Source organism: Macrobrachium nipponense, chromosome 27 (genome assembly GCF_015104395.2).
Source record: "Macrobrachium nipponense isolate FS-2020 chromosome 27, ASM1510439v2, whole genome shotgun sequence".
Taxonomy (NCBI): Eukaryota; Metazoa; Arthropoda; class Malacostraca; order Decapoda; family Palaemonidae; genus Macrobrachium; species Macrobrachium nipponense.
This window is the reverse complement of record NC_087216.1, coordinates 7271849-7295501: the sequence shown is the minus strand read 5'-3', so window position 1 is coordinate 7295501 and position 23653 is coordinate 7271849. Positions and strand designations below refer to the sequence as shown.

General features: G+C 39.1%; 2 protein-coding genes across 2 annotated transcripts in view; both read left to right on the top strand.

The window, feature by feature from the left end:
• Positions 1–2912: 2912 nt before the first annotated feature.
• Positions 2913–11616, top strand: LOC135200528 (uncharacterized). Its single transcript, XM_064229174.1, has 4 exons — positions 2913–3221; positions 8379–8644; positions 9791–9895; positions 10488–11616. Exons 1-4 carry the CDS (start codon positions 3024–3026, stop codon positions 10654–10656), a joined length of 738 nt encoding a protein of 245 aa, XP_064085244.1. The 5' UTR covers positions 2913–3023; the 3' UTR covers positions 10657–11616.
• A 1240-nt stretch (positions 11617–12856) lies between these two features.
• The window catches only part of LOC135200771 (nibrin-like), a 42148-nt gene continuing 31351 nt past the window's right edge, over positions 12857–23653 (top strand). Inside the window, exon 1 of the mRNA XM_064229409.1 lies at positions 12857–13250. Within this exon, the coding sequence (XP_064085479.1) occupies positions 13175–13250 (76 nt within the window). The 5' untranslated portion in view covers positions 12857–13174. The remainder of the gene's footprint in view (positions 13251–23653) is intronic.

Sequence of the window (23653 nt, the reverse complement as noted above, 5' to 3'; positions counted from 1 at the left end):
TCAGATTTCGAACTTTCTGGAAGCATTCGTGCCAAATACGTTTTTTGTCATCTGCCCTGTCCAGCTTCCGTAAAGAAAGAGATTTCATTATATCATAGAACCTCAAGGCGGTTAGATCTCTCTCTCTCTCTCTCTCTCTCTCTCTCTCTCTCTCCCGCAAAATCCTTGAGATTATATTAACGTAATGTAAACTGGTCTCTCGTAACTTAGAATTTCATATTTGATATTTCTTAGAGTTTATTTAGTGTTATTTAGTTTCTTTTGTGGAATCTGAACAAACATTGTTTTGTAACGGCGCCTGGTTTTTGTGAAAGTGTGAATCAAGCCTGCAGCAAAGAAAGAAAGAAATTGGTATACCAAGGTAAAGTGTGTTATATTTTTATTAGTTACAACTAATAACATATAATTGTTAGGAACAGTGATTAACTAGCTAATAATTGATAGGAACTGTGTTTAACTAATAACTAATAACAGGTGGTTATGAAGGTTTGGTAAAAACGGATGGTTACAATGTTTTGAGTGAAAAGATTTACACTTTTACACATTGAATATTTTTGTGTTTTGTGTTTGTTCAATTGTTCGTGCACTTGTTCATTTTCTTATTGAAGTGTGCCTTTTTATTTTATATTTTCATTTGCATTCACAATTTAATTGACTTAGTTATTTTCATTGCTTAATCATTGCACATTTAATTAAATTTAACACTTGTGAATTAATTTGCATTTACTTAGATTTCTTTTCAAGTTTTATTATTGTTTAGCACTTATAAATTAATTTCAAATTTTCAATTATTGCCTAACACTTTTGAATTTTGATTGAATTAATTTTCTTGAATTTTGTGATAAATTAATTTTGATTTAATTTTACTTAATTGATTCAAGAATTAATTAAACTTTACTTTGTTTTCAAGTAACAGTAATTTTCCCTGGTTGTGAATTTTACATATAAATTTTGAATTAGATAATAAATTTTTGTATTTAAAATTTTTATAAGTGTTTTTATTTTTATACCAGTATATTTGCATTTGATTATATTGATGATAGGTAGAAACATAGAGTGGTAATTGATTTGCTTTCCTTCAATTTACTTGAAGTGACTTAGAACCAGGGAAGTACTTAGACTTCTGAAATCAGGGAAATACTTAGACTTTTTAAAGTTGTTGATGGAGTGATGCCCTTTGATTAATTTAATTACTTACAAGATTACCTCACACCTGTTTTGATGAACTTAGTCTGATTTTCTGCAATACTGGTAAGTGTTAAGGGATCACTGTTGCCTTTAGAGTATTCAGTCATTTAATACGTGTTATGAGGGTTCAGGTGTCTGGTGTTGGTGAGGTAATAATTGATGAATGGTAACCAGATACTTGGCACTTCGTAACAATATATATATATATTATATATATATATATATATATATATATATATATATATATATATATATATATATATATATATATATATATATATATATATATATATATATATATATATATATAATAATATATATATATATATATATATATATATATATATATATATATGACTATTTTGACCGGATAATCAAACACTACCTATTCTTTCGCTGAAGGTCATAAATTACCTGTTTTTCGGTTTCTTGAAAAGTTCGGAGAACAGGAATACACAGCGTAAAGAATATATATTTCGGGACAATTCTATCTGTCAAAGAACGTCAATTTTAGGTGATTCGTTTCTCGTTGTCCACAAGAAAAAATGCTCTTGTTTCAAGTTATCCTCCTGATACGGAAAATGACGGAGACAGCATACACGACCTCTCAAAGTTAAAGGATTGATAGTTCCCGTAAAATTCTGTTTCAAGACTAAATTAAAGAATTAATAGTTTCCCTACAGTCTCCTTTCCCTAACCTTATGTTTCAGGGACTAAGTTAAAGGATTAATGGTTCCCCTAAAATTCTGTTTCAAGACTAAGTTAAAGGATTAATGGTTCCCCTAAAATCCTGTTTCAGGACTCAATTAAAGGATTAATAATTCCTCTACACTCCCCTCTCCCTAAAATTTCGTTTCAGGACTTAAAGGATTCATAGTTCCCCTGAAATCCTGTTTCAGGACTCAATTAAAGGATTGATAATTCCTCTACACTCCCCTCTCCCTCAAATTCCGTTTCAGGACTCGTGTTAAAGGATTAACAATTCCCCTAAGTCCTCCCCCCATAAACCTCTGTTTCAGGACTCGCTGTTCCATTTTTAGAACAGGTCGTGGAAAGCTGGTCCAGACTTCATTGGATTTGTTAACGGGCAGACTTTGGTATTCATTATTATTGTTACATTCCTTTCATATATAACGGTATTTCAGCTCTCCCAATGATGAATGGTTTTCTTAAGACAACGAAGGATCTCATTATTACACTCTCCTTACCATTATCCTGCTCTGGTAGTCTACTGAGGCGTTAAGATGGTATATTCATATGGATGCAGTGCAGTGTTTTATGGGCAATATTCTCTCTCCCTCTTTTTTTTCCTGATATACATCTGTGAATGCTCATTTATTCATTTTGACGTAGTTCTGTCTAATTAAATTCTTCATGCGAAAGCTTTACACTTTCGTCAATGTTTCCATCCACGTTTACCTAAAACCTGAAATATCCCAGAGCGAGAAATGAGAACGTAAGGCTTCTCTCAACAATGAAAGAGCAACTTCTCTCTATTTTTATATTGTGATCTTACAGCTTTCCAAAAAAAGAGGTGGAGCCAAAGTTGAGGAGGCACTGCTCCGAATGATCGAGTGGGCGGGGCCAAGAAGGAGGTATGCTGTACTGGGTATGTATGATTGCTCCAGATAACGAAGGGATACGAGTGACCCCAAAAAAGACCTAATTAACTTGCGTCGTCGTATACACCTCGCACTGACTCTTTGAACCAGTCTCCCGTTGTCTCTGAAAAGGCTCACAACTCACAACCCGTTGAAAATATTCTCTGGCGACGAAGAAAACTTCATCGCCAACCTTGAATGAAGTAGCGAAGTCTAGCACGTCATCATCCAGCAATGAAACTGTCAGCTGCACGATTAGGCATGGCTGTGTCTGCCGTTCTCTTTCTTCAAACACAAGCGGAGGACTTCCTGACGTCGGCCAACACGCTTCCAGGAATGAGTTGGTTGCAGGAATTAGCCTCCGGAACCAGCAATAAAGCGCATTCCAGGAAGAAGAGATTCGTCCAGTTACCAAAAGGTTCCAGCATGGAGGTAGGAAATTGGGAATGTTACAGACCAGTGGTTCCCGAACTTGGGAGCCATAATCTGAGGATATTTATGTATAAAAGCAAAGAAATTTAGTGGGTAGGCAGCCAGTGAAGGGAACTTACAGGTGGGCGGTGGGCCATGGAGAAGTATCATGTATGAAAAGAGAACTGAGGTGGAATTGACGAGATATTGCAAAGGAACAGTAACTAAATGAACGGGACATCCAGTTAAAAAATTAATCTAGAGTTTTTGGTCATGCAAGAACTGAAGTGGAGCGCGATGTGGTCATTATAATTATGTGATTGTTAACCGTAGGTGTTTAATTATTATCCCAATTATAATTGTCAACCGTAGGTATTAATTATTATCCCTTGCCTCGATCTTTCATAATCTCTCTCTCCTCATCTACTTTCTGATCAGTTTTAATTATATTCACAAACAACATTCTCAATGAGAGAGACTCATAGCAGTGAATTTCCAGTTGGCTAAATGGTTACCGTCATAAAAAAATAACTGCTTCTATTAAAGGTCGTGAAGTAAATTTACTGGGTGAAGTCAAACACTCTTTGCGGTGAGACTGTATCAAAAAGTTAAATTAGTTTTCGGTTATGTTTGTTTGTTTATGTATCTATTTTGTAGAAACTTATCATTCATCGATGTCCATAAAAATCTCATAATTGCATAAATCAGTAAAATGGTGAAGAAATCCAGTGGTGTATAAGTGTGTATATACATACATACTTACATACATACATACATACATACATATGTGTATATATATACATATATATTGTAATAATCAAATTGCACTCATAACTTCTCGAATTCTTTGTACCTATTTGGATACGCTTGTCACCACAAAGCTTTAAGGTCCAAAGGCGAGAAATATGAAGGAATTATGATATTCGGTAGAGGGAAACGAACCCGCGTCCCATAATCACAACGCTACCGGACATCATAATTTCTTCATATTTCTTGCCCTTGGATCTTAAGGCTTTGTAGTGACAAGAATATCCAAAAATGCGCGAAGAATTCGAGAAGTTGAGATGGCATTGCGGCCATTACAATTACATATCTGTCTGGTAAAAAGTGACTAGTAGATTCTACTTATATATATATATATATATATATATATATATTATATATATATATATATATATATATATATATGTGTGTGTGTGTGTGTGTGTGTGTGTGTGTGTGTGTGTGTGTGTTTATATACATATATACTTCTGCTGATCACATCTACCAGGTTCATGTAAAAAAATGCTATTACACTAAATACGTTTCCAACCGAAATTCTTGAAATTTCTAACTGGGAATAATACGAAGTATTATCTCATTTCATTCCGAGCCCAGCGCTTTACCGCCATTTCGAAAAAGCTCCACTACTCCAGTCACAAATCGTGGGTGGAGGGCGTGGTCAGAAAGGGACAGAAGACGGAGAACTGCCCCCGATGATAATGATGATGATGATTTTGGGTATCTCTTCGAGATTAAGTCAGGACCGTGTTTGGGAAAGCGCATCTGTATTCTGACTGAGAGCGCGTGAATTACTGTACCGTTCTTGTGTCACGAATAGGAATGAGCAATTGCACTCTTAGGATAACATTGGTGGCGCGAATTGTTTGTGCTACAGTTCGTTCATGACACTATTACTTCACACACACCCACACATATATATATATATATATATATATATATATATATATATATAATATATATATATATATATATCCAAGTAGGGTGAGTCCCAACTCAGGATATAGTCTCGAAGGTGAAGGGAAGATGCACCATTATTGCCATTGTTTATTATACCAACGTTTCACGACATTTGCTATCGCCGCATTTTCAAGCCTGCAATGTATACATACACAACACACACACACACACACACACATATATATATATATATATATATATATATATATATATATATATATATATATATGTGTGTGTGTGTGTGTGTGTGTGTGTGTGTGTATGTATTATAAAATGTGTATATGGCTGTACACTTTAGTGGCGGCACCACGAGTTTCTATTCTGGTTGCTGCAAATATTTTGATCCGAGGTTGCCTACCAAGTGCCCTTCATCAATGCTGCAACCCATTACAGTCAGCTAACGATCAGGTGTACAAGATGGTGCGTAAAGAAATTTAACAGAGCGTGAATCAATCGCTCCGCATCTCCCGTGAATCGTGCCTTATCTACTGATATGTGTTTGTGTAAGAATGCAAGTACATTAATGTTTATGGATACGAGCTTTTATGCGATTCCAGAGCGTACTTCAGTACGAGCGAGAACTCTAAGCATTGCCCAAGGACGTATCAAGCGACAGTTGACGTAGTAGCGAAATCACTGATGCATAACGGAGAGAAAACGGTGTCCTAGAAGATCTGGTGAAGGGGGCGTGACTGACTGACTTCCGAAAGACCTGAGCTCGAAGCAAATAAAGAACTTCGATGGAACCCAGTTGGGATGGGAACTGGATCTAGGGTTAAGCAATTTCTTTCTGTCTTTATATCATCAACTGAAAACCCTTATGGACAGAGTCAATAGACTACAAACCCAAGAGGGCTTCAAAGGAAATCAGCCTAGAAAGAGACATACAAGTTTTTAAGAAAAGGTGATAGACAAATACATATGAGGGAGCACAAAATAAAACCGACACAGCTGAAATTCAGGAGATGTCAGCACATGGCAGGAATGAATTTGCTCCTCGCTCAAATATTTGGAGATCAGAAGATATTCCACAACTACACTAGTCAAACTACTCCACATTTACGTTGTATCCAAGATAAAAACAACTAGCAAACTGAGTAGCATTAAACCCGATGCTAAAGAACGACACACTGCAGCAGCAACAGCAGCAGCAGTAGCAGCAGCAGCAGCAGTAGCAGTAGCAGCAACCTGCCTAGTGTTGCGAGCAAAAAGGGTTAAGTCAGGTACAGAGGATGTTTCGTTCTAGTACATTTTATATAACAAACATGAACTCACGTGACTTCTGTGCTGCAATTGGGAAAATTATAGGAAAATAACTGAACTGTCTGTAGATCCTGAGAACGAGGCTTTAGTTAGTAAAAGCTTTGTAGGCTGGCTATGAGTTTTTCTCTGCAGGTGTAAAATTTACAGGTAACCACCGACATTGTAATAGAGAATTGTGTTGGTTTGATTTTAGTAAAGATAATAATATTAATTGACAGACTTTATAATAGGAATAATAAATTTCGTTATCTGGTAGTAGATCAGCAATTACTTATTACAAGTATGCTCATTCAGAACGCAAAAACTGATGAAGCATTTTGTAAGATGAACGTAAACGCTCCTGTGCTAACATTGGGATTACGTGTTTATGTGTAATTTCAGATTTTTGCTTAAAATTTCAGGCAAAGTGTGTTTTCTCCCCAAACGTAGTAACCTTGATGCGAACGTCATTGATATTGATAATCGTTTCCATAACTAGATCGCATGTGACGTGAGGAACATCCTCAGGGATGCCATACTAACTTACCAAGAAGGAAAAGTCGGTCAGTGGAGCATCGAGTACGTACCCATACGCTGGTCACCATTTCGGTATGCAGCAACGTGACTTATATATGCGTTTGTCCCATCGTTTGAAAGAGCCACCAGATTCGTCATTCAGAATTTCTAATTCACAACTGAAACAGGTTGTGCCCCAGTGACAGTGATTCTCTCTCTTATAATCTTTGGCGGATTCGATTCAGATGTTCCATCAAATACCCAGTCTAAAGAAATGACTACATTTTAAGAGGTAGTCACAGCAGTTGCATGCAGCCTTCAGGTGAGCTCAGAATACGTGAAATAGTTTCACGCTCGACTTAATGGGCAAATCTTCAGTCTCCAGAGAGTGTCTGTTGGGAGGAGGGCATGAGAGCAACAAACGGTACTGGCTGGGCTGTCGGGGAAATCAGCAATCAAGTCGAGCAAAACATATTAAATATTCATGACTTCTTGAACACCACCAGTTGCATAATTTGCTCTTCGCCGTTTTACATATAGATCCTATATTCACGGGGCAACAGCATGTCATTAGAAAAGAACGATGGCCTCTCTAGAGACGGTGTCACTTTTCCAAGAAATCTCGACCTCCATTGATATCGGACATTGTTAACTGACATATTGTGCCCTCGTGTTCACCCAGGCGATAATTACAGTATGAAGACATTCCAGTTACTCTTGTTGTCCCGTAGTCAATATGGAGTTACTTAGTTATTGCGCGTATTACTCTCGTTCTCCATCTGGACTGGGACTTGAATAACTTAGACAATTTTAAAACCAAGTCTTAATTTGCTTTCGATGAACAAAGTTCCTTTGAAATTTTCTTATCGATGTACCTCAGGTTGGTCATCCGACCAATACTTTAACTATGACATTTTTTTTTTCATCTTATTCTCTGAACATTCTGGAATAACCGACATTTTTTAAGGTAAATCTTTGCAACAATAGGACCATGAAAGGGTGCAAAACTTACAAAGAACTGTACGCCACTGCAACGTTTTCTCTCGCCGGCAGAAACAACCAAATGGATATTTTCCCTCCTCTCGTTTTTATGAACATACTGGGTTAGGTATTTTAAACGCAAAGAGCTAGAACTGGGTAATGAACTCCTAGATTATTCCAGGAGTCAATGAGCGTCATATTTCAACACATACACGACAAGGCCTTCACCTCTGCTATCTACTTCAAGCGTCCTCCTTCTGCACTTTTTATAAAGGAAAAAAAAAAAAAATACTCCACCAGTTACCTCGCGACACCTTCCGCAGGGAGGTAGTGCCTTCAGTGCACCTTACGCAGTGCACTGTACGCATTGCCTAAGGTTCTTTGCTGCGTCCCTTCGGCCCCTAGCTGCAAACCCTTTTATTCCTTTAACTGTACCACCGTTGGTATTCTCTTACATCTTACTTTCCACCCTGTCCTCATTATTGTTTCAAGTGCAACTGCGTACATCTTTCAAAGCTTCTTACATCCAATTTCCCTTTCAGCGCCGAAGGACCTCCAAGGTCCCAGCGCTTGGCCCTCGGCCTAAATTTTATATTCCATTCCATTCCCTTCGACACCTACGCCGCAGTCACTCTTCTGCAAATCCGCTTCCAGTCTCTCTCTAACGTTCTTCCTTTTTCTTTTGTTTTCCCTGAACAGGTCAAATGGTCCCTTAACTTGCCCTTCGACACCTACTCCGATTACAAGTCGAAATTTCAGTTGGCATTACCCATCAAGATTCCCTTCCCAGCGGCCCTCGTGGCCTCCAGGAGCCTGGAAGGCAGCCCGGATTACGTGTCGACGGATGACTTCAACCATCAGGTATACGACTACAGCAATGACATCACGCTTCACAAAAAGCAGCGAAGGGCAGCTCGGATGGAGAGAACTGTCATTTACAACACCATAGAAGGAGCTATTGAACAGTAAGTCCGTTTCTCTCTCTCTCTTCTCTCTCTCTCTCTCTCTCTCTCTCTCTCTCTCTCTCTCTCTCTCTCATTTTTTTTAAAGAACATTTCTGGGATTTTCAGTGGGAGAAAATTTGTTTGTACTCTTGAAACGATAACATGAGCTGTAGATGCCAGTGAGTTACCATAAAAGCGCTGAATTAAAATGTTTAAATTACAATGTTACTCTATAGTGTCCATCTAAGCAATCTCGTTAACATTCCTTAGTTCCGTTAAGAAGTTAGGTTAATAATCTTTCGCGCGTCTTGAGTTTTGCTTCCATATACATTCTTCTTCTACAAAGCTCCTGCAGGGACATTGCCACCCACATTGTTTCACCTATTCTGTGAATTGTCACATCCTTTCACCCTACCTTCATCCGTTATTTTTGTTCCTTTATCAGCGTGTTTCAGCCACTTTCATTCTTCACCATCCATATTACCACCATTCCTCGCCCCAGCTAACAGTTTCTTTCAAATTGCTTCTTTTACTTTCAAACTCTTTCATCGGACTACAGGTTTCTCTCACCATCACCAGTCAACAGTACTTTCTGGAAGTAATTTTCATATGCGTTCTCTGGCAGTCAGTGGTATTTTGTCTGTCACACAAACCGTACAATTGAAAAGAAAGCATAAAAGGGCAAAAGTACCTCAAATCATTTTTATGCGTTGTCGAATGCTTAGGAATGAAGGAGAACGGTATCGTTGTTTCATAATAATTATTTTCTTAGTGCCACGTAAGGCCAATGCAGTTGGAAACCACGTCCTCTCATCTATCCTGGCCCGAAGTAAAGCAGAGAAGTAAGAATTATATAATAAACCAAGGGTTGATTGGTAGAAATAACAACTCATTAAATAATTTTTCTGGATAATTTTTTCTCCATGTAAATCATGAATCAGTCTCCTCATAGGAAGTAAAATTATCGTGAGTTTACACCCGCACACATACACATATACGTATATATAATTACTTATAATTAACATCCTCATATCCGATGTAAACAACGAAGGGAATAGTTTCCTGTCATATAATTTATTGGATCTGTATGATAATAATTATGGTTAATAACTTACATTTTTCCAGATGCCCCTAGATTTTGTATCCTAAACTAGTTCTATTTTCCAGGATCGGAAGCCACGGACGTCATTGTTTGTTGAGGGCAATTTGTGACGTCGCAGAAGCACCGTTTGACCAGGGCATTTTAGGGGATATAATAAATGCCCTTTTGACGTAAGCTCCTGTCTCTGTTTACCATTTGTTGGATTTGCTGTCTCGGCACTGTCTTTGATATGTCCTTGGAATTCGTTTGTCATTAAGTTTCTGATCATCAAGACTAAATTTTGATTCTGTGGTTTCTTGCGATTTCTTAGCACTGAGTCCTCCGCTTTCACTATTGCTAGGTGTAATTCATGTGCTTATCACATATTTTTGTGACAACTCAGAAATTAGCACATATACATACAGACATACCCGGTATGTATCCACCTTCGCTTCACCCCGAGGTACTAGTACTAAACATAGCGGAAGCTCAATGGGACGACGTGTTTAGTACTATTCCCTTGGGGATCAAAGTGTTGTATACACCCATTTCTATATATTATATTGATAAACGATGTCTTTAATTCCCGAGGGGCTAGTACTAAACACGGCGTCCCGTTTTCGCCATGTGTATACCACCGGCGCCTCGGAGCCTCGGAAGTGACGCGTAGGTGGATACCACGGGCCAGTATCTAGACCGTGGTAAAAACATGCACTGTTAATACAGTATAATGAATCCCGATTCAAATAGCAAATTTCTAATTTTTATTTTATTTTATCCCAGAGCTTCAATTGCCGGTCGTCCAGTGGACCCGGATGAAGGCCCCGAATACGACACGTACATCGAAGCCGAACTGCATGGAAAGCTGAATGGAAAATGCGAACAGCGGTACTACAAATGCTTGGTATCTCCCTTCGACCTCATCCCGAAGTTTTTGGAAATGTTGGCATAGGGAACGCAAAAAGCTACGCTGTAACTTTCACGTCTGTTTTGTCGTTCCTTGAAAATATTGTTCCTCCTTTGGAAGGATTCCGAGAATCCATTCCAATGTCCACAACTACTTCCGTTCCTGACGTCAGCCTATTTGATTTATGTTTAATGTGTGAAAGGCCTTGGTTTTATATTTATTTATGTGAAAATGCAGTATACATGCGCTGGTAAATGGATAAGATGTAAATAAAAGAAAAAATGCAAAGTAGGTTAATCAGTGTTCATTTTTGTCATGGATCTAAATACTTGTTATTTTGAATGCCATCGTTATTATTATAGTTATTTCTCTCATCATCACGATCATGAAAACCCCAACCTCATTTCATAACCAGTAGAATCTCTCAATAACGGACCATATTTACTGGTTTTCACTAGACATCGGGCAACCACAGTTGTCAGGCGAGCTGTGATACGGCAAGATGCTTCCCTAATTTTGTGTGACCTGGATGAGACAGCCAGGGGTAAATATAGGTGCTATTTAGTAGTGCGTGCGTGAGGCAAAGAGGGTCCAGATGCTAATTAGCAGAACGTTCTGCGAAACATCTCTCTCTCTCTCTCTCTCATGATGAATCTTTAATCTCAATCATCGTCTGCACGATTGCTGTTTATAGACTATCGGGCATCCACCGTGATTGTTCTCTACAACTCGTTTACATGTATTTTCAGTTTATTTTGTGCAGTATTCATGTTTCCTCTTTGATGAGCTTGTGCATTCTTTTCCTATCCTCTTATTTTAATAAATCTCAGGTCACGCATATCCAAGAACATCATGATAATATAGTTTATATGTTTTTATATAGGAACCAGTTGGCATCAATCATTTATCCTCTAAAGTGTCAACAGTATGTTAAAAGAGAATTTACTGATGATATCTGGTGCCAGCACAGACTACCTAAGACTAAATTAAACACTTTCTGATGATGGACGTTTCTTTTTAAAGACCTGAAACTCGACATTGTTTGTATGTTACTGCAATAGTGTACCTTTTTAATGTTTTATCCAGCCATTATTGTAGTAGGGCATATAACGTGCCGCTGACAGGCCTCAGATTAATCACCCTATTTTGATTTAGTAATGCCTTTTTTCAAAACATCCATAATTTTATCATTTACCCCTCAGTAGGATAGTCTGTGAAAATTTTAAGTTTCTACTGAAGCTTTCCCTCATATGTTACATTTTTGTATCACCAGAGGAATGCCAAGAGGTTTCCCATGCTGGAAAGTATCCAAAAAATGGCAAAGAACTGTTCATATTAAAACTTTTGAATTCCCCTGAAAAAGTTATCATTCCGGTGAGAAATGAAATCATTTTTTCCGCTACATTTACAGTAGTCTGGTATCTAATGGACTATACTACAAGCATACCAAGTTTGCATTATCTAACCTTCACCTTTTAGTTGGATCTATGATTTTTTTTTTCTTTTGTATGATTAAACCTTTGCATTGCAAACCCATCTTCCCCCTACATCTATAGTAACGTGTACGAGATACCTACACGTCTCTCTTTGACAGTTAACTACTAGAGAATTACTATTTTAAGATGCATTATTCGTATTTTTGATTAGTGCTGCTATGCCCAATTACAGTTTTGCAGTTCAAGAATATAGCCAACATATTCTGATAAAAGGCATAAAAATGGCATTTTTCAGCCAAAATTGGACAGTTAACTGAAATTCCCTGTACACCAGTGGAACATTGTCTCAGTATCTTTGTAACGATAAGACAGATTTTATTGATTAGTGACACTGCTGTGTTTCTAAAGTTTCGAATATTACTGTGATTGCTGAGCAAAAGCGATGGCTGGTATATGACCAGCTTAATCTAGACTAGAGTAGATTACTGAACGCAAGGAATGTCGTCACGTGATTGGACACAGTCACGTAGACACCGTAAAGGCGGAACTTAGTTATAAGTAGCTTGTTTTTATCTCCTGTGACACCGACAGTTGCTCAAGATTGCAGTAAATCTGAGTTTGCTATTACCGTCGTAATAATTTGCATTTAACGATAAGAGTATGCAGCTTCATGAATGTAATGAAGCCTCTTTCCCAAATTAATGGCTCTGGACACCGCGACAGGTTTAAACAAAAGTAGAAGAAGCGAAATGTTTACATTTGACGACGATTGGTGCTTTCAATGTTACCAACTCTGAGTAATATAATGGCTTATATCATATTTATTTTTAATGCATAATCTTTCGTAATTGAGAGTTGTGGTAATTAATTTTATGGTTTTAGAAGAAATTAATGGCAATCTTTCGATCTTAGAGATTTTAATTTTGCAACTGATCCGTGGATGACAAGCCATACAATGTAAACAACCTGTGAAGTAGATGTTGGTATCACATGTGAAAGGGAGGGAGACTCAAAGAAATGAGGTTCCCTCTGCGCCAACAAAGTTCCTCTTATCTTTCCCGTTCAGTGAAGACAGTGATTGACAGGATCGTTACCAAGTTACTGATGAAAAGCAACTCAGGGACACAATGTGGCTGCTAGAAAAGGAAGAATCTAAAACCGATACCCAGCAACCTGAGCCCAAAAAAGAAGCAGAATCGTCTGGTAAGAAAAACAACAATAGGCCTACTTTTGTGTTTGACTTGACCTTTAAATTAGTGTTTCCGACACCTACCCAGGCTTCAGAGCCATTGTTTCCGACACCTACCCAGGCTCCAGAGCCATTGTTTCCGACACCTACCCAGGCTCCAGAGCCATTGTTTCCGACACCTACCTACCCAGGCTCCAGAGCCATTGTTTCCGACACCTACCTACCCAGGCTCCAGAGCCATTGTTTCCGACACCTACCTACCCAGTTCCAGCAGCCATTGTTTCCGACACCTACCTACCCAGGCTCCGGAGCCATTGTTTCCGACACCTACCTACCCAGGCTTTCCGAGCATTGTTTCGACCTACCTACCCAGGCTCCAGAGCCATTGTTTCCGACCACCCTACCTACCCAGCTCCAGAGCCATTGTTTACGACAGCCTATTACACCCTAGCCAGCTCCAGAGCCATTGTTTCCGACACCTACCTACCCAGGCTCCAGAGCCATTGTTTCCGACACCCTAGCCAGGCTCCAGAGCCATTGTTTCCGACACCCTACCCAGGCTCCAGAGCCATTGTTTCCGACACCCTACCCAGGCTTCCAGAGCCATTGTTTCCGACACCTACCCAGGCTCCAGAGCCATTGTTTCCGACACCTACCCAGGCTCCAGAGCCATTGTTTCCGACACCTACCCAGGCTTCCAGAGCCATTGTTTCCGACACCTACCCAGGCTTCCAGAGCCATTGTTTCCGACACCTACCCAGGCTTCCAGAGCCATTGTTTCCCGGGGGGGGGGGGGACCTACCCGGCTTCCAGAGCCATTGTTTCCGACACCTACCCAAGCTTCCAGAGCCATTGTTTCCGACACCTACCCAGGCTTCCAGAGCCATTGTTTCCGACACCCACCCAGGCTCCAGAGCCATTGTTTCCGACACCGAGGCCGTAGAGCCTTTGTTACCAGCGCCAGGCTAATACTGATAAGATTGTTTTACCTACTACTCGTAGCTTAGTATCTACCTATAGAAGGGATACCTAAGTAGGTAGCTAGGGTGAACAACCGAGTGGACTGGCCAACTCACCAACTACCTTGGCTGGGCCACCCTCCGAAAATGTACTTTAACACGTCCTGACCCCGGAGATGGTCATCGGTCATGAGTTGGTGGTGGTGATAACAGGAGTTCAAGACCCCTACTCTCCTTTCGAAGTACTAAGTATTTTCTCTACAGTTAGAAATTAAGGCCATAGGTATTTCTACAGAAGCAATCTGTGGTGGCCTAGACTATGATAATTGACGTTTTGGTAGATCTAGGGTACTTATCCGTGGCAGCCTAGACTATGGCAGTTGCGGTTTTTCTATGCAGTTTCACCTCCTGAACAAGAATTTTAAGTAATATTTATTTTGACGACTGTAATTAACCCCCAGGGGCCAGTACTAAACATGGCAAAATACATTGGACACCCCAATCCCTAGTGGATGTCGTATCCGTGGTTACGTTCCTTGCAGTCTATACGGACTGCTTCTGTAGAAATACAGACGTTTTCCTATATTATTTTACCTACTTGCTGTACAAGATTTGAAAGTAATATTCATTCGGACAACTGTAACTAAGCAGTAATTTACCTTTGAAGACTACATGACGGTACTGTGGAACGAAAAAAATATTCCCTTCAACTCTTGTGAAGCAAGTAAAATAACATAGGAAAACGTCAACTGCCATAGTCTAGATTGCCGTGGAATAGTTCTAGCCTATAGATCGATCTACCAAGTGTTTGGTGAAATGTAAACACAGCCACCATGTTTGAATTCCGCAACCACCATGGAGCCATATGTTCACTAAGGGGAAGGCGGGGTACTGAGGGGAGGGGGGGGAGCACAGGAGGTACGAGTTGGCTAAGTGACGATGGGTCATTGGGTAGTGGATATGGCAAATAACAATAACTAACCAACAAAATCTAACACTTCTAACTGAAAGTTACTAAACCACGATTGTTCTAACAATAGGGGAATATGGTTTGGGAACTTTGCCTTAAAGGGGCATATGGTACAATTCAGATACGCACTTAGGTATGCCGAATCTCGTCTCGTCTTCGATTCTTGGTCGGTCTTCGATTCTTGAAAATCTGCCTATCTTGAACAGAATTTCGGCCAAATACCAAACGAATCACGAACACAGATAGGTTTCCCAAAATTATATTACGATGTCCATATATCGTAACAGAATTTTTAACACTATTACTGGTGAGAGTATGGAGCGTGGGGTGTTAACACTGCGAATACTTCTTGCTAAATGATTTTAAAACGCAATCTGTTGAATCTGTGTATCAGTAGCGCATTGGTGACAAGGCTTCTGATTGGTCGGAAGAATTGTGGGCGGGTACATTGAGGGGAATGATTTCACACGAATGTGGAAACTAACATCGTATTTCCAGAAAAGGAAAAAAAATGTGCAACACTGCATAACACATACACGAACAGGATCTTGTAATGAACAGTCAGTACAAGAAATCAGAGAAGCCAGTTGAAGAGACAATGTGAAACCCAAGGTATTGTGCATTATTATTAAAGGAAATAATATTGCAATGAAATGTTGTGTAACCTAACTTAGTAAGACATATTACCTTGCCGGGGAGGCGAAGCCTACCCGTACCCCCCCCAGAAATGGAAGACAAACTTGAAGGTAGAGTTAGATATAACCAACCTAACTTCACCAACCTAACCTAACCTAACCTAGTAGAACGTATTACCTGACCCCCTTCAAGAAAGACAAACTTGAAGGAAGGCCAACATATAGGTTAACATACTAACCTAACCTAGTGTAACCAAGTAGAACATATTATCTGACTGGGAGGCGGAGCCCCCGTACCCCCACTCACCGTAAAGGAAGACAAACTTGAAGGTAGCCTAAGATATAATCAATGAAAATGTTCTAATAATTAGTAAAATTTTATCCAAAAATTTTTATGGGTGTGAAAGGATTGTAAAATTATGAGCGTAAATAGACAGAGGTGGATGATGGAAAAAAAAGGGAGAAAAAGGAGTAAATTGAAATGTGTGTAAAAGGATATAATGGAATATATATAAGTAGTAGATGTTCCAATAAGGTCAAATTTTAACAAAGAAATTGTTATGGGTATGAAATGTATTCTTAATGATGAAACGCAAACAGTCAGACGTGAGTACTGGAAAGGGAAGGGAGTGAGTTGTGTATAAATCATTTATAAATCATGTATGAAATATCCCAAGTAACTTGCAATTTCACGTAACCGACAGGAAGGTAGGTATCAAGTCGTCCTGACACCCACTTCTAGTCCAACCACGTACAGGCAGTCCCCGGGTTACGACGGGGGTTCCGTTCTTGAGGCGCGTCGTAAGCCGAAAATCGTCGTAAGCCGGAACGACACTTGGAAATATGCCTTAAACTAAGAAAAAGTTAGAGACCTTACCTGTGTGACATGCAAGTATATTGCATGATGTGTAGTGTGGTTATTTCAATGGCAAAGGATGGTTCTTGAAGGTATAATTCTTTATTAAACTCTTGTGACACTATAAAGCACAATGTACTACACTTAATCCTTAGGTTAGATTATACACTAAACACTATATTATGCACTGTACACTTCGTAGTAGTATTTGGTAGATCCTGGAGTACACTAAAATCCAGTCTGGTAGCTCTGGAAGGTAAAAGTATAACACAATTAGTACAAAATACTACACAAAGTCCTGAATGCAATATGTAAATTATAGATATCAGATAAAAGAAGTTAATGATGTTAATTTCATTCCTTCGTTTAGTTTATAATTCCTTACTTTGAGTTATATCAAGAGTAAAAAAGTTAATGTAATGTGAATTAATTCCTTACTTTTAGTTTAAAGTTGTCATGCTATGTAACCCTGGATGCACAAAGTCTTATGTGGCCCCATAGCCTACATCATTCAGGGGGTTCTGGATGTACAAAAAAATAATTAGTATGTCAGTAAGTACTCTATGCATAGTAAGTTACATACAGTAATATGCACCATACAGTGGTTAATATCACATATATAACATGTATAAAACTTAGTTAATGTATGTTAATTAATTCCTTACCTTTAGTTTAAAGTTGTCGTGCTATGTAACCCTGGATGCACAAAGTCTTATGTGGCCCCATAGCCTACATCATTCTTCAGGGGGTTCTGGAATGTACAAAAATAATTTTGTCAGTAAGTACTCTATGCATAGTAAGTTACATACAGTATATGCACCATACAGTGGTTTAATATCAACTGGTATGCATAGTAAATGATTGGTCTACACCCCCTGTTCAGCAGGGAGTGTACAGTATGTACGTAATTCCATGAAGGGACCTTGATCAACTTATCCCATGTGAGAGATCTTGGTCCACTTTTTTTTATTTTTTTTATTGTACGTATAAAACTTACTTAATGTATGTTTACTACACTATGATAATTCCCTTACCTTTATGTTATGTAGTAACCCTGGACAAAGTTTTATGTGGCCCCATAGCCTGCATCATGGAGGGGGTCCTGGTTTTCTGGAATGTACCAAAAAAGTATCAAAGTTAAGTCATGTTTATGTATGTTTAGTAAAGTTTTACCCCATAAGTTAACATACCGTAACCATACGTTACAGTGGTTTATAACATGTATGTACATAATCAAACTTGGTTGGAAAGGAAATTCCTGTAAAAAAAAAAGTTATGTACGTATGTAATACTACTGTATGTAAAAACCTTACTGTTCATACTTTGTTACACTACATGTTACATGTGATAACGTATACTTTCCTGAAGGGTTTTTCCATCCAAAAATGGTGCTTCTACTTGTAGTTATCCCTTGATGACACTTGTAGTAGTAATTTGTTAGTAACAACCTGGAGTTGTGTGAAAAATGTTGGTTCTGGAAGGAAAAAGTAACAAAATTAGTGTACAAAATATACACTACAGAAAGTTGTGAATGCAATATGTTAATTACTGTAGATATATCAAGAGTACTAAAAGAGTTAATGTATAGTTCCAATTAATTCCTTACTTTTAGTTTAAAGTTGTCGTTCAATGTAACCCTGGATGGACAAAGTCTTATGCGGCCCCATAGCCTACATTATTCAGGGGGTTCTGGAATGTACAAAAAATAATTTTGTCAGTAAGTACTCTATGCATAGTAAGTTACATACAGTAATATGCACCATACAGTGGTTTAATATCACATATAACATGTAGTATAAAACTTAATTTAGAAATTCCTTACATAACTTACCAACTTTTAGTGAGTCTCAAAGCTGTTACCTAGGTTGTGGGAGATGGAGGTGGAGGTGTAGAGCATTCATGATAAGGATGCATTCCAAACCTAACTTCAGTGTGCTTTATCACAGATAACAGGCTAGGATGATGGCAGTCTGGAATGAAGAATTAATATTAAAGGACAGTATGTAACCACTTAGGTGTACAAAATTTATTGTACGTATGCAAACATTAAACACAACTGAGAATTCCTTACCTTCAGCAAAATGAAGACATGTAGGCTATGTAGAGGTCTGGTTTATGTAAGTCACAGGTGCATGCCAGTCTGGAATGATAATGTAATAGTACATATGATTATATAGTATGTATGTTACATACATAACATGGTTATTACATATGTAATAATAAAACATTAATAAAAAAAAAATGTCCTTACCAAATTCTAGTGGTTGGCTTGCTTACTGGGATGGCCATATGGTACATGAGAGTGGGTTGGCTGGGCTATGGAGTGGGATGGGCAGGTGCTTGGGAGTCTGGAATGATAAAAAATATATAAAATGATAGTTACTACTACTGTAACTACTGCACATGTTATTACTGTTTGACATATGTAGTGTGTAATACGTATGTTCAATATAAAAAATGAAGAATTCTTTTACCTGAAGGAATAGGAGAGGTGATACTACTCGTATCAACTGATTTGGGCTCTGGAGAGGTGATACTCGTATCAACTGATGAGGGAACATCTAGATCTGGAAAGAATGATAGGGTACATAAATATATTATAAGGTGGATGTAATTGTAGCATATGTACACTTTTAATAAAATTTCTATTAGCAATTTATAAAACATTTTATACAATTTGTTAAATTCCTTAAGGATTCCTTACCCGATGTATAGGGCGAGGCATCAAAACCATGGAAAGGCTCAGGGTCATCTGGGTCACTTGTCACTATCAAAGGGGTCTGAAATGAAAAAAAAAAAAAATAATAAGGTTATGCAACATTAAACACATTGTACCACTATGTAAGTTAGTGTACGTATGTATGTAGGGTGTAAACAATTTCCAACATGAAAATGAGAAAAATGAAATTGCTTACCTGATTGTACACGTACAGGTGGGCGGGCTGATACAGAGGGTCCAGGTACAGGGGGATCTGGAACTGTCACAGGTAGTACAGGGAGATCTGGAACTGTCACAGGTAGTACAGGGAGATCTGGAACTGTCACAGGTAGTACAGGGGGATCTGGAACTGTCACCACTTCTGCAATAAAATTACAAATGATGAAAATGAATGAAGTTACAATTTACTCTTACATTTAGTTGTTACATTAAAAAATTAAACACATTTTAATATGTACACTATGTAAACACATAAATTAGTAAAACAGTTCAGAATTCCATTACCAGGACTAGGAGTGGGAGGTGGTGGTACTGGAGACTTGTGAAAGAAAGTGTCAAGCCTGGACTGCACACTTCTCTTCGTCTGCTTTCTCCTTCAGGGTCTCCTTGTAGAAAAGTCACCAAATCCATGATTCCTCTCTTGATTTTGTCAAACCTAGAAACGTTAGGGTCTTCTGCCTCAAAAGAAGCCAAGGCTCTCTCCAGATGAGTAAAACCCTCTGACAAGCCTTTCACAGTTAATGACCTGGGTTTTGGCTCTGGTGCCGCCTCCTCTTCCTCAATCATTTGTTGTTCAAGTTCTAGTAAGTCCTCTGCAGACAATTCCTCTCCATGGGAAGCCAGCAGCTCTGTTACATCATCAGGTTCAAGATCTAGTTTCAGCCTCTTGCTTAGCCCTACGATCTTCCTCGTCACAGTCTCGACGTCTTCTGCCTGGTCAAAGCCTTCAAAACTGTGCACAAACTGTGGACACAGTTTCCTCCAGGCCCCATTTAAAGTGGTCGTCTTCACCTCGTCCCAAGCACTTGCAATATTTTTCACTGCATCAGCAATGTTGTAGCCCTACCAGAATTGCTTCAGTGTCAACTCCTTGTTAGCTTCTATGGCCCTCAAGCAAAACGTATGGTCCTTCTAAGGTAGTAAGCCTTGAAATTAGCTATTACTCCTGGTCCATTGGCTGTATCAGCGATGTGGTATTGGGTGGGAGGTACACCACCTTCACATTAGGATGCATGTCGCTCAAATTTGAAGGGTGACCAGGGGCATTGTCCAGGACTAAGAGGGCCTTAAAAGGCAGACCCTTCGAAGTCAAATACCGCTCCACTGCTGGCACGAAATGGTCATTGAACCAATCTTCGAAGACCATTAAGGTAACCCAAGCCTTCTTGTTTGATTTCCAAATCACAGGGAGTTGACTCTTGAAAATGCCCTTGAAAGCCCTGGGATTCTCGGCCAAATACACCAGCAGGGCTTCAGTTTCAAATCACCACTTGCATTGGCCCAAAACAGCAAAGTCAGTCGCTCCTTTCCAGCTTTATGGCCAGGTGCTGACTTCTCCTCCTTGGAAAGGTACGTTCGATTTGGCATTCTTTTCCAAAATAATCCAGTCTCATCCACATTAAAGACTTGGTCAGCCGTGTAACCACCATCCTTAATTATCTCAGCCAAACCACCTGGAAAACTTTCTGCTGCTTTGCTATCAGCACTAGCAGCTTCACCTTGCAGCTTCACATTATGCAAATTTGCACGAGCCTTAAAACGGTTAAACCAACCTCTCTCGCGGAAAATTCACCACCAGCACTGCCTTCGCCAAACTTTTTCACTACTGCCTCATGCAGCGCTCTAGCCTTCTCCTGGATCACACTTAAGCTCACCGGAAACACTCGCTGCTTCTGGTCCTCCAGCCAGATCATGAGCAATTTCTCCATTTCAACAATGCTCTGGCTACGTTGCTTCTCGTTTATCACCGTTGACTTCATCGGTGCAGCATCCTTAACATGCTTCAGAATACGTTCCTTGTCCTTCACAATGGTTACCACCGTGGTCCTGCTCAAGCCTAAAGAACGGCCTATTTCGGTGTTAGTTTCTCCCTTCTCCGAACGCTTTATCACGTCATATTTGACCTCCATCGTGATGACCTTCCTCTTCTTGGATGAACTATCATCGGAGGAAGTACTTTGGCGTTTAGGAGCCATTGTAAATTTGCGAAAATGGCAAGGAATTTCAGCAACGTCTTAGCACACAACCTAGTGAAATGCAGGCAGGCACGCGATTGAAGTGGCGTCCTTTCGTATTGTTACGCTTGGCGTCCTCGACCGTCCGAGGTCGTTGTTCGGTCAATTTACCATACAGTTTAATAGCGTTAATTAATTTATGCACCTCCGCTCAAAAACTAGTTCTGCATATGAGGTATCGTTAAAAAGCATAACAAAACGTCGTAACCTTGGAATTTGTGTTGTAATCTAACCAGAAACTTAGTTTTTTTAATTATGTACTGGAAACAAGCAATGATTTTTCATTATATTTGCGCTTTTGGACTGTTTTAAACTGCGCATCCAAGCTAGTGTATCATTCGCCCGCAAACTAGTTCCGCATATGCGGCGTCACTAAAAAAAATTCAAAAATACGAAAAAGTGTCAAAAATCATCATAACCTCAAAATTTTTGTTGTAATGTAACCAAAAACATATTTTTATTATGTACTGTGTTAAACTATAAAGGATTTTTATCATAGCATGCGTTTTTTTAAAAGCGTCGTTAACTTCGAGCGTCGGAAGCGTCAGCGTCGTAACCTCGGAACAAGCGTCGTAACCCAGGACGGAATTTCCATTGAATATTTAAGAAAAAGCGTCGTAACCTCGGAACGTCGTAAGCCGGAACCGTCGTAACCCGGGGACCGCCTGTAGTCATTTTCAGGTGTCTGTCCTCAATTATAACTTAATATTTCAAGGTATATATGGCAAAATTATTAGGTAATATTTCAAGGTATATATGGCAAAATTATTAGGTGAGAACATGCCAAAACAATTACATTATAAAAATACTATGATAAAGGAAAGAGGAATAAACACTAGAATTCATATAACATGATTAAAGAACAAATTAGGAAAATGAATTTATGTAACTCAATGTATGAATCCCCCCCAATTCTTCACGCGGTCCTATAAAGAAGTCTGCGTTTAGAACAAAAGCTCCCTTACAACTAGCGCATGCGCAGTAGAATTGGCGTATGCGTAGTAGGATTCGGTGTTGTAATAGAAGTAGTAGTAGATGGGATTTGGATATGAAACGGCTCCACTATTGATGCTTTTGTTATCTCTTATTTTCGATTGTATTTCGTGCTTTAAATTTCGTAAATAATGGTAAATACCACAATAACACAGCAAAACCTCCCCCCAAGTGGTATCTCCCCACCCAAAACCCCGGTTCCCACTGTGGGTCCCCCTTACCGTAGGATAGAGTAGAACGGCATAATTCTCCCCAGTGTTTTGCCCCCACCCAAAACCCCGGTTCCCAATGGGGGTCCCCTTTACCGTAGGATAGAGTTCAAAGGTAAATTACAGTCTTCCAAATAAGTATTACTTAAAATTCTTGTTCAGTAGGTAAAACTGCATAGAAAAACTACAACTGCCATAGTCTGGGCCGCCGCGGATAGGTGCCCTAGATCTACCAGGCCATATTTTAAGATTTAAACAGAGGGTAATGAAAAGGGTGGCCAACGCAGTGCCACAACCCCAAAACACTTTCAAAGTTTTTACTTACAACTCCACATATTTAGAAGATTGATGCCATCTCGATGTTTGCGGAATTGCTTGTGTCAACAAACTTCCCATTTCCTGTGCTAAATCCACTCACCACTTGTACCCATGGACGCTAGGGCACTTTCATCACAACAATCGAAACCCCGACCTCTAACCAGCAATTATTTGTACTTATTCAAGGGGACTACAGCATTCTTTGTGGCATTTTGCGCTCTTCAATTGTTTATTAGTGTTGTCAGTTGGTATGTGTTTACCCTCCAAACTGGGTACGTATAGGGTAAACAACCACGGATGATCCATCTTCACCACGCTGGCCAGGCCTCATTCACTCAGTATTTAATTGGTGAAGCAAGAATACAATTACAACTTTAAGCATACCATTCAAAAGATTGAAGTTTCGTCAACATAATGTGATACGTATATGAAAGCCCCATACGAACTAAAATAAGCATGTGAGCTCTTCGTAAAATATGTTTTCAAGGCAGTTTTGAAATCCAATGTGGCGACAATCATGTGGC

What these genes read in the sequence shown, in the direction of transcription:
- LOC135200528 (XM_064229174.1), top strand. Translation starts at nt 3,024, where the DNA reads ATGAAACTGTCAGCTGCACGATTAGGCATGGCTGTGTCTGCCGTTCTC. An exon ending in CAAAAGGTTCCAGCATGGAG is followed by an intron (nt 3,222 to 8,378) that starts GTAGGAAATTGG and finishes TTCCCTGAACAG; the next exon opens with GTCAAATGGTCCCTTAACTT. An exon ending in ATAATAAATGCCCTTTTGAC is followed by an intron (nt 9,896 to 10,487) that starts GTAAGCTCCTGT and finishes ATTTTATCCCAG; the next exon opens with AGCTTCAATTGCCGGTCGTC.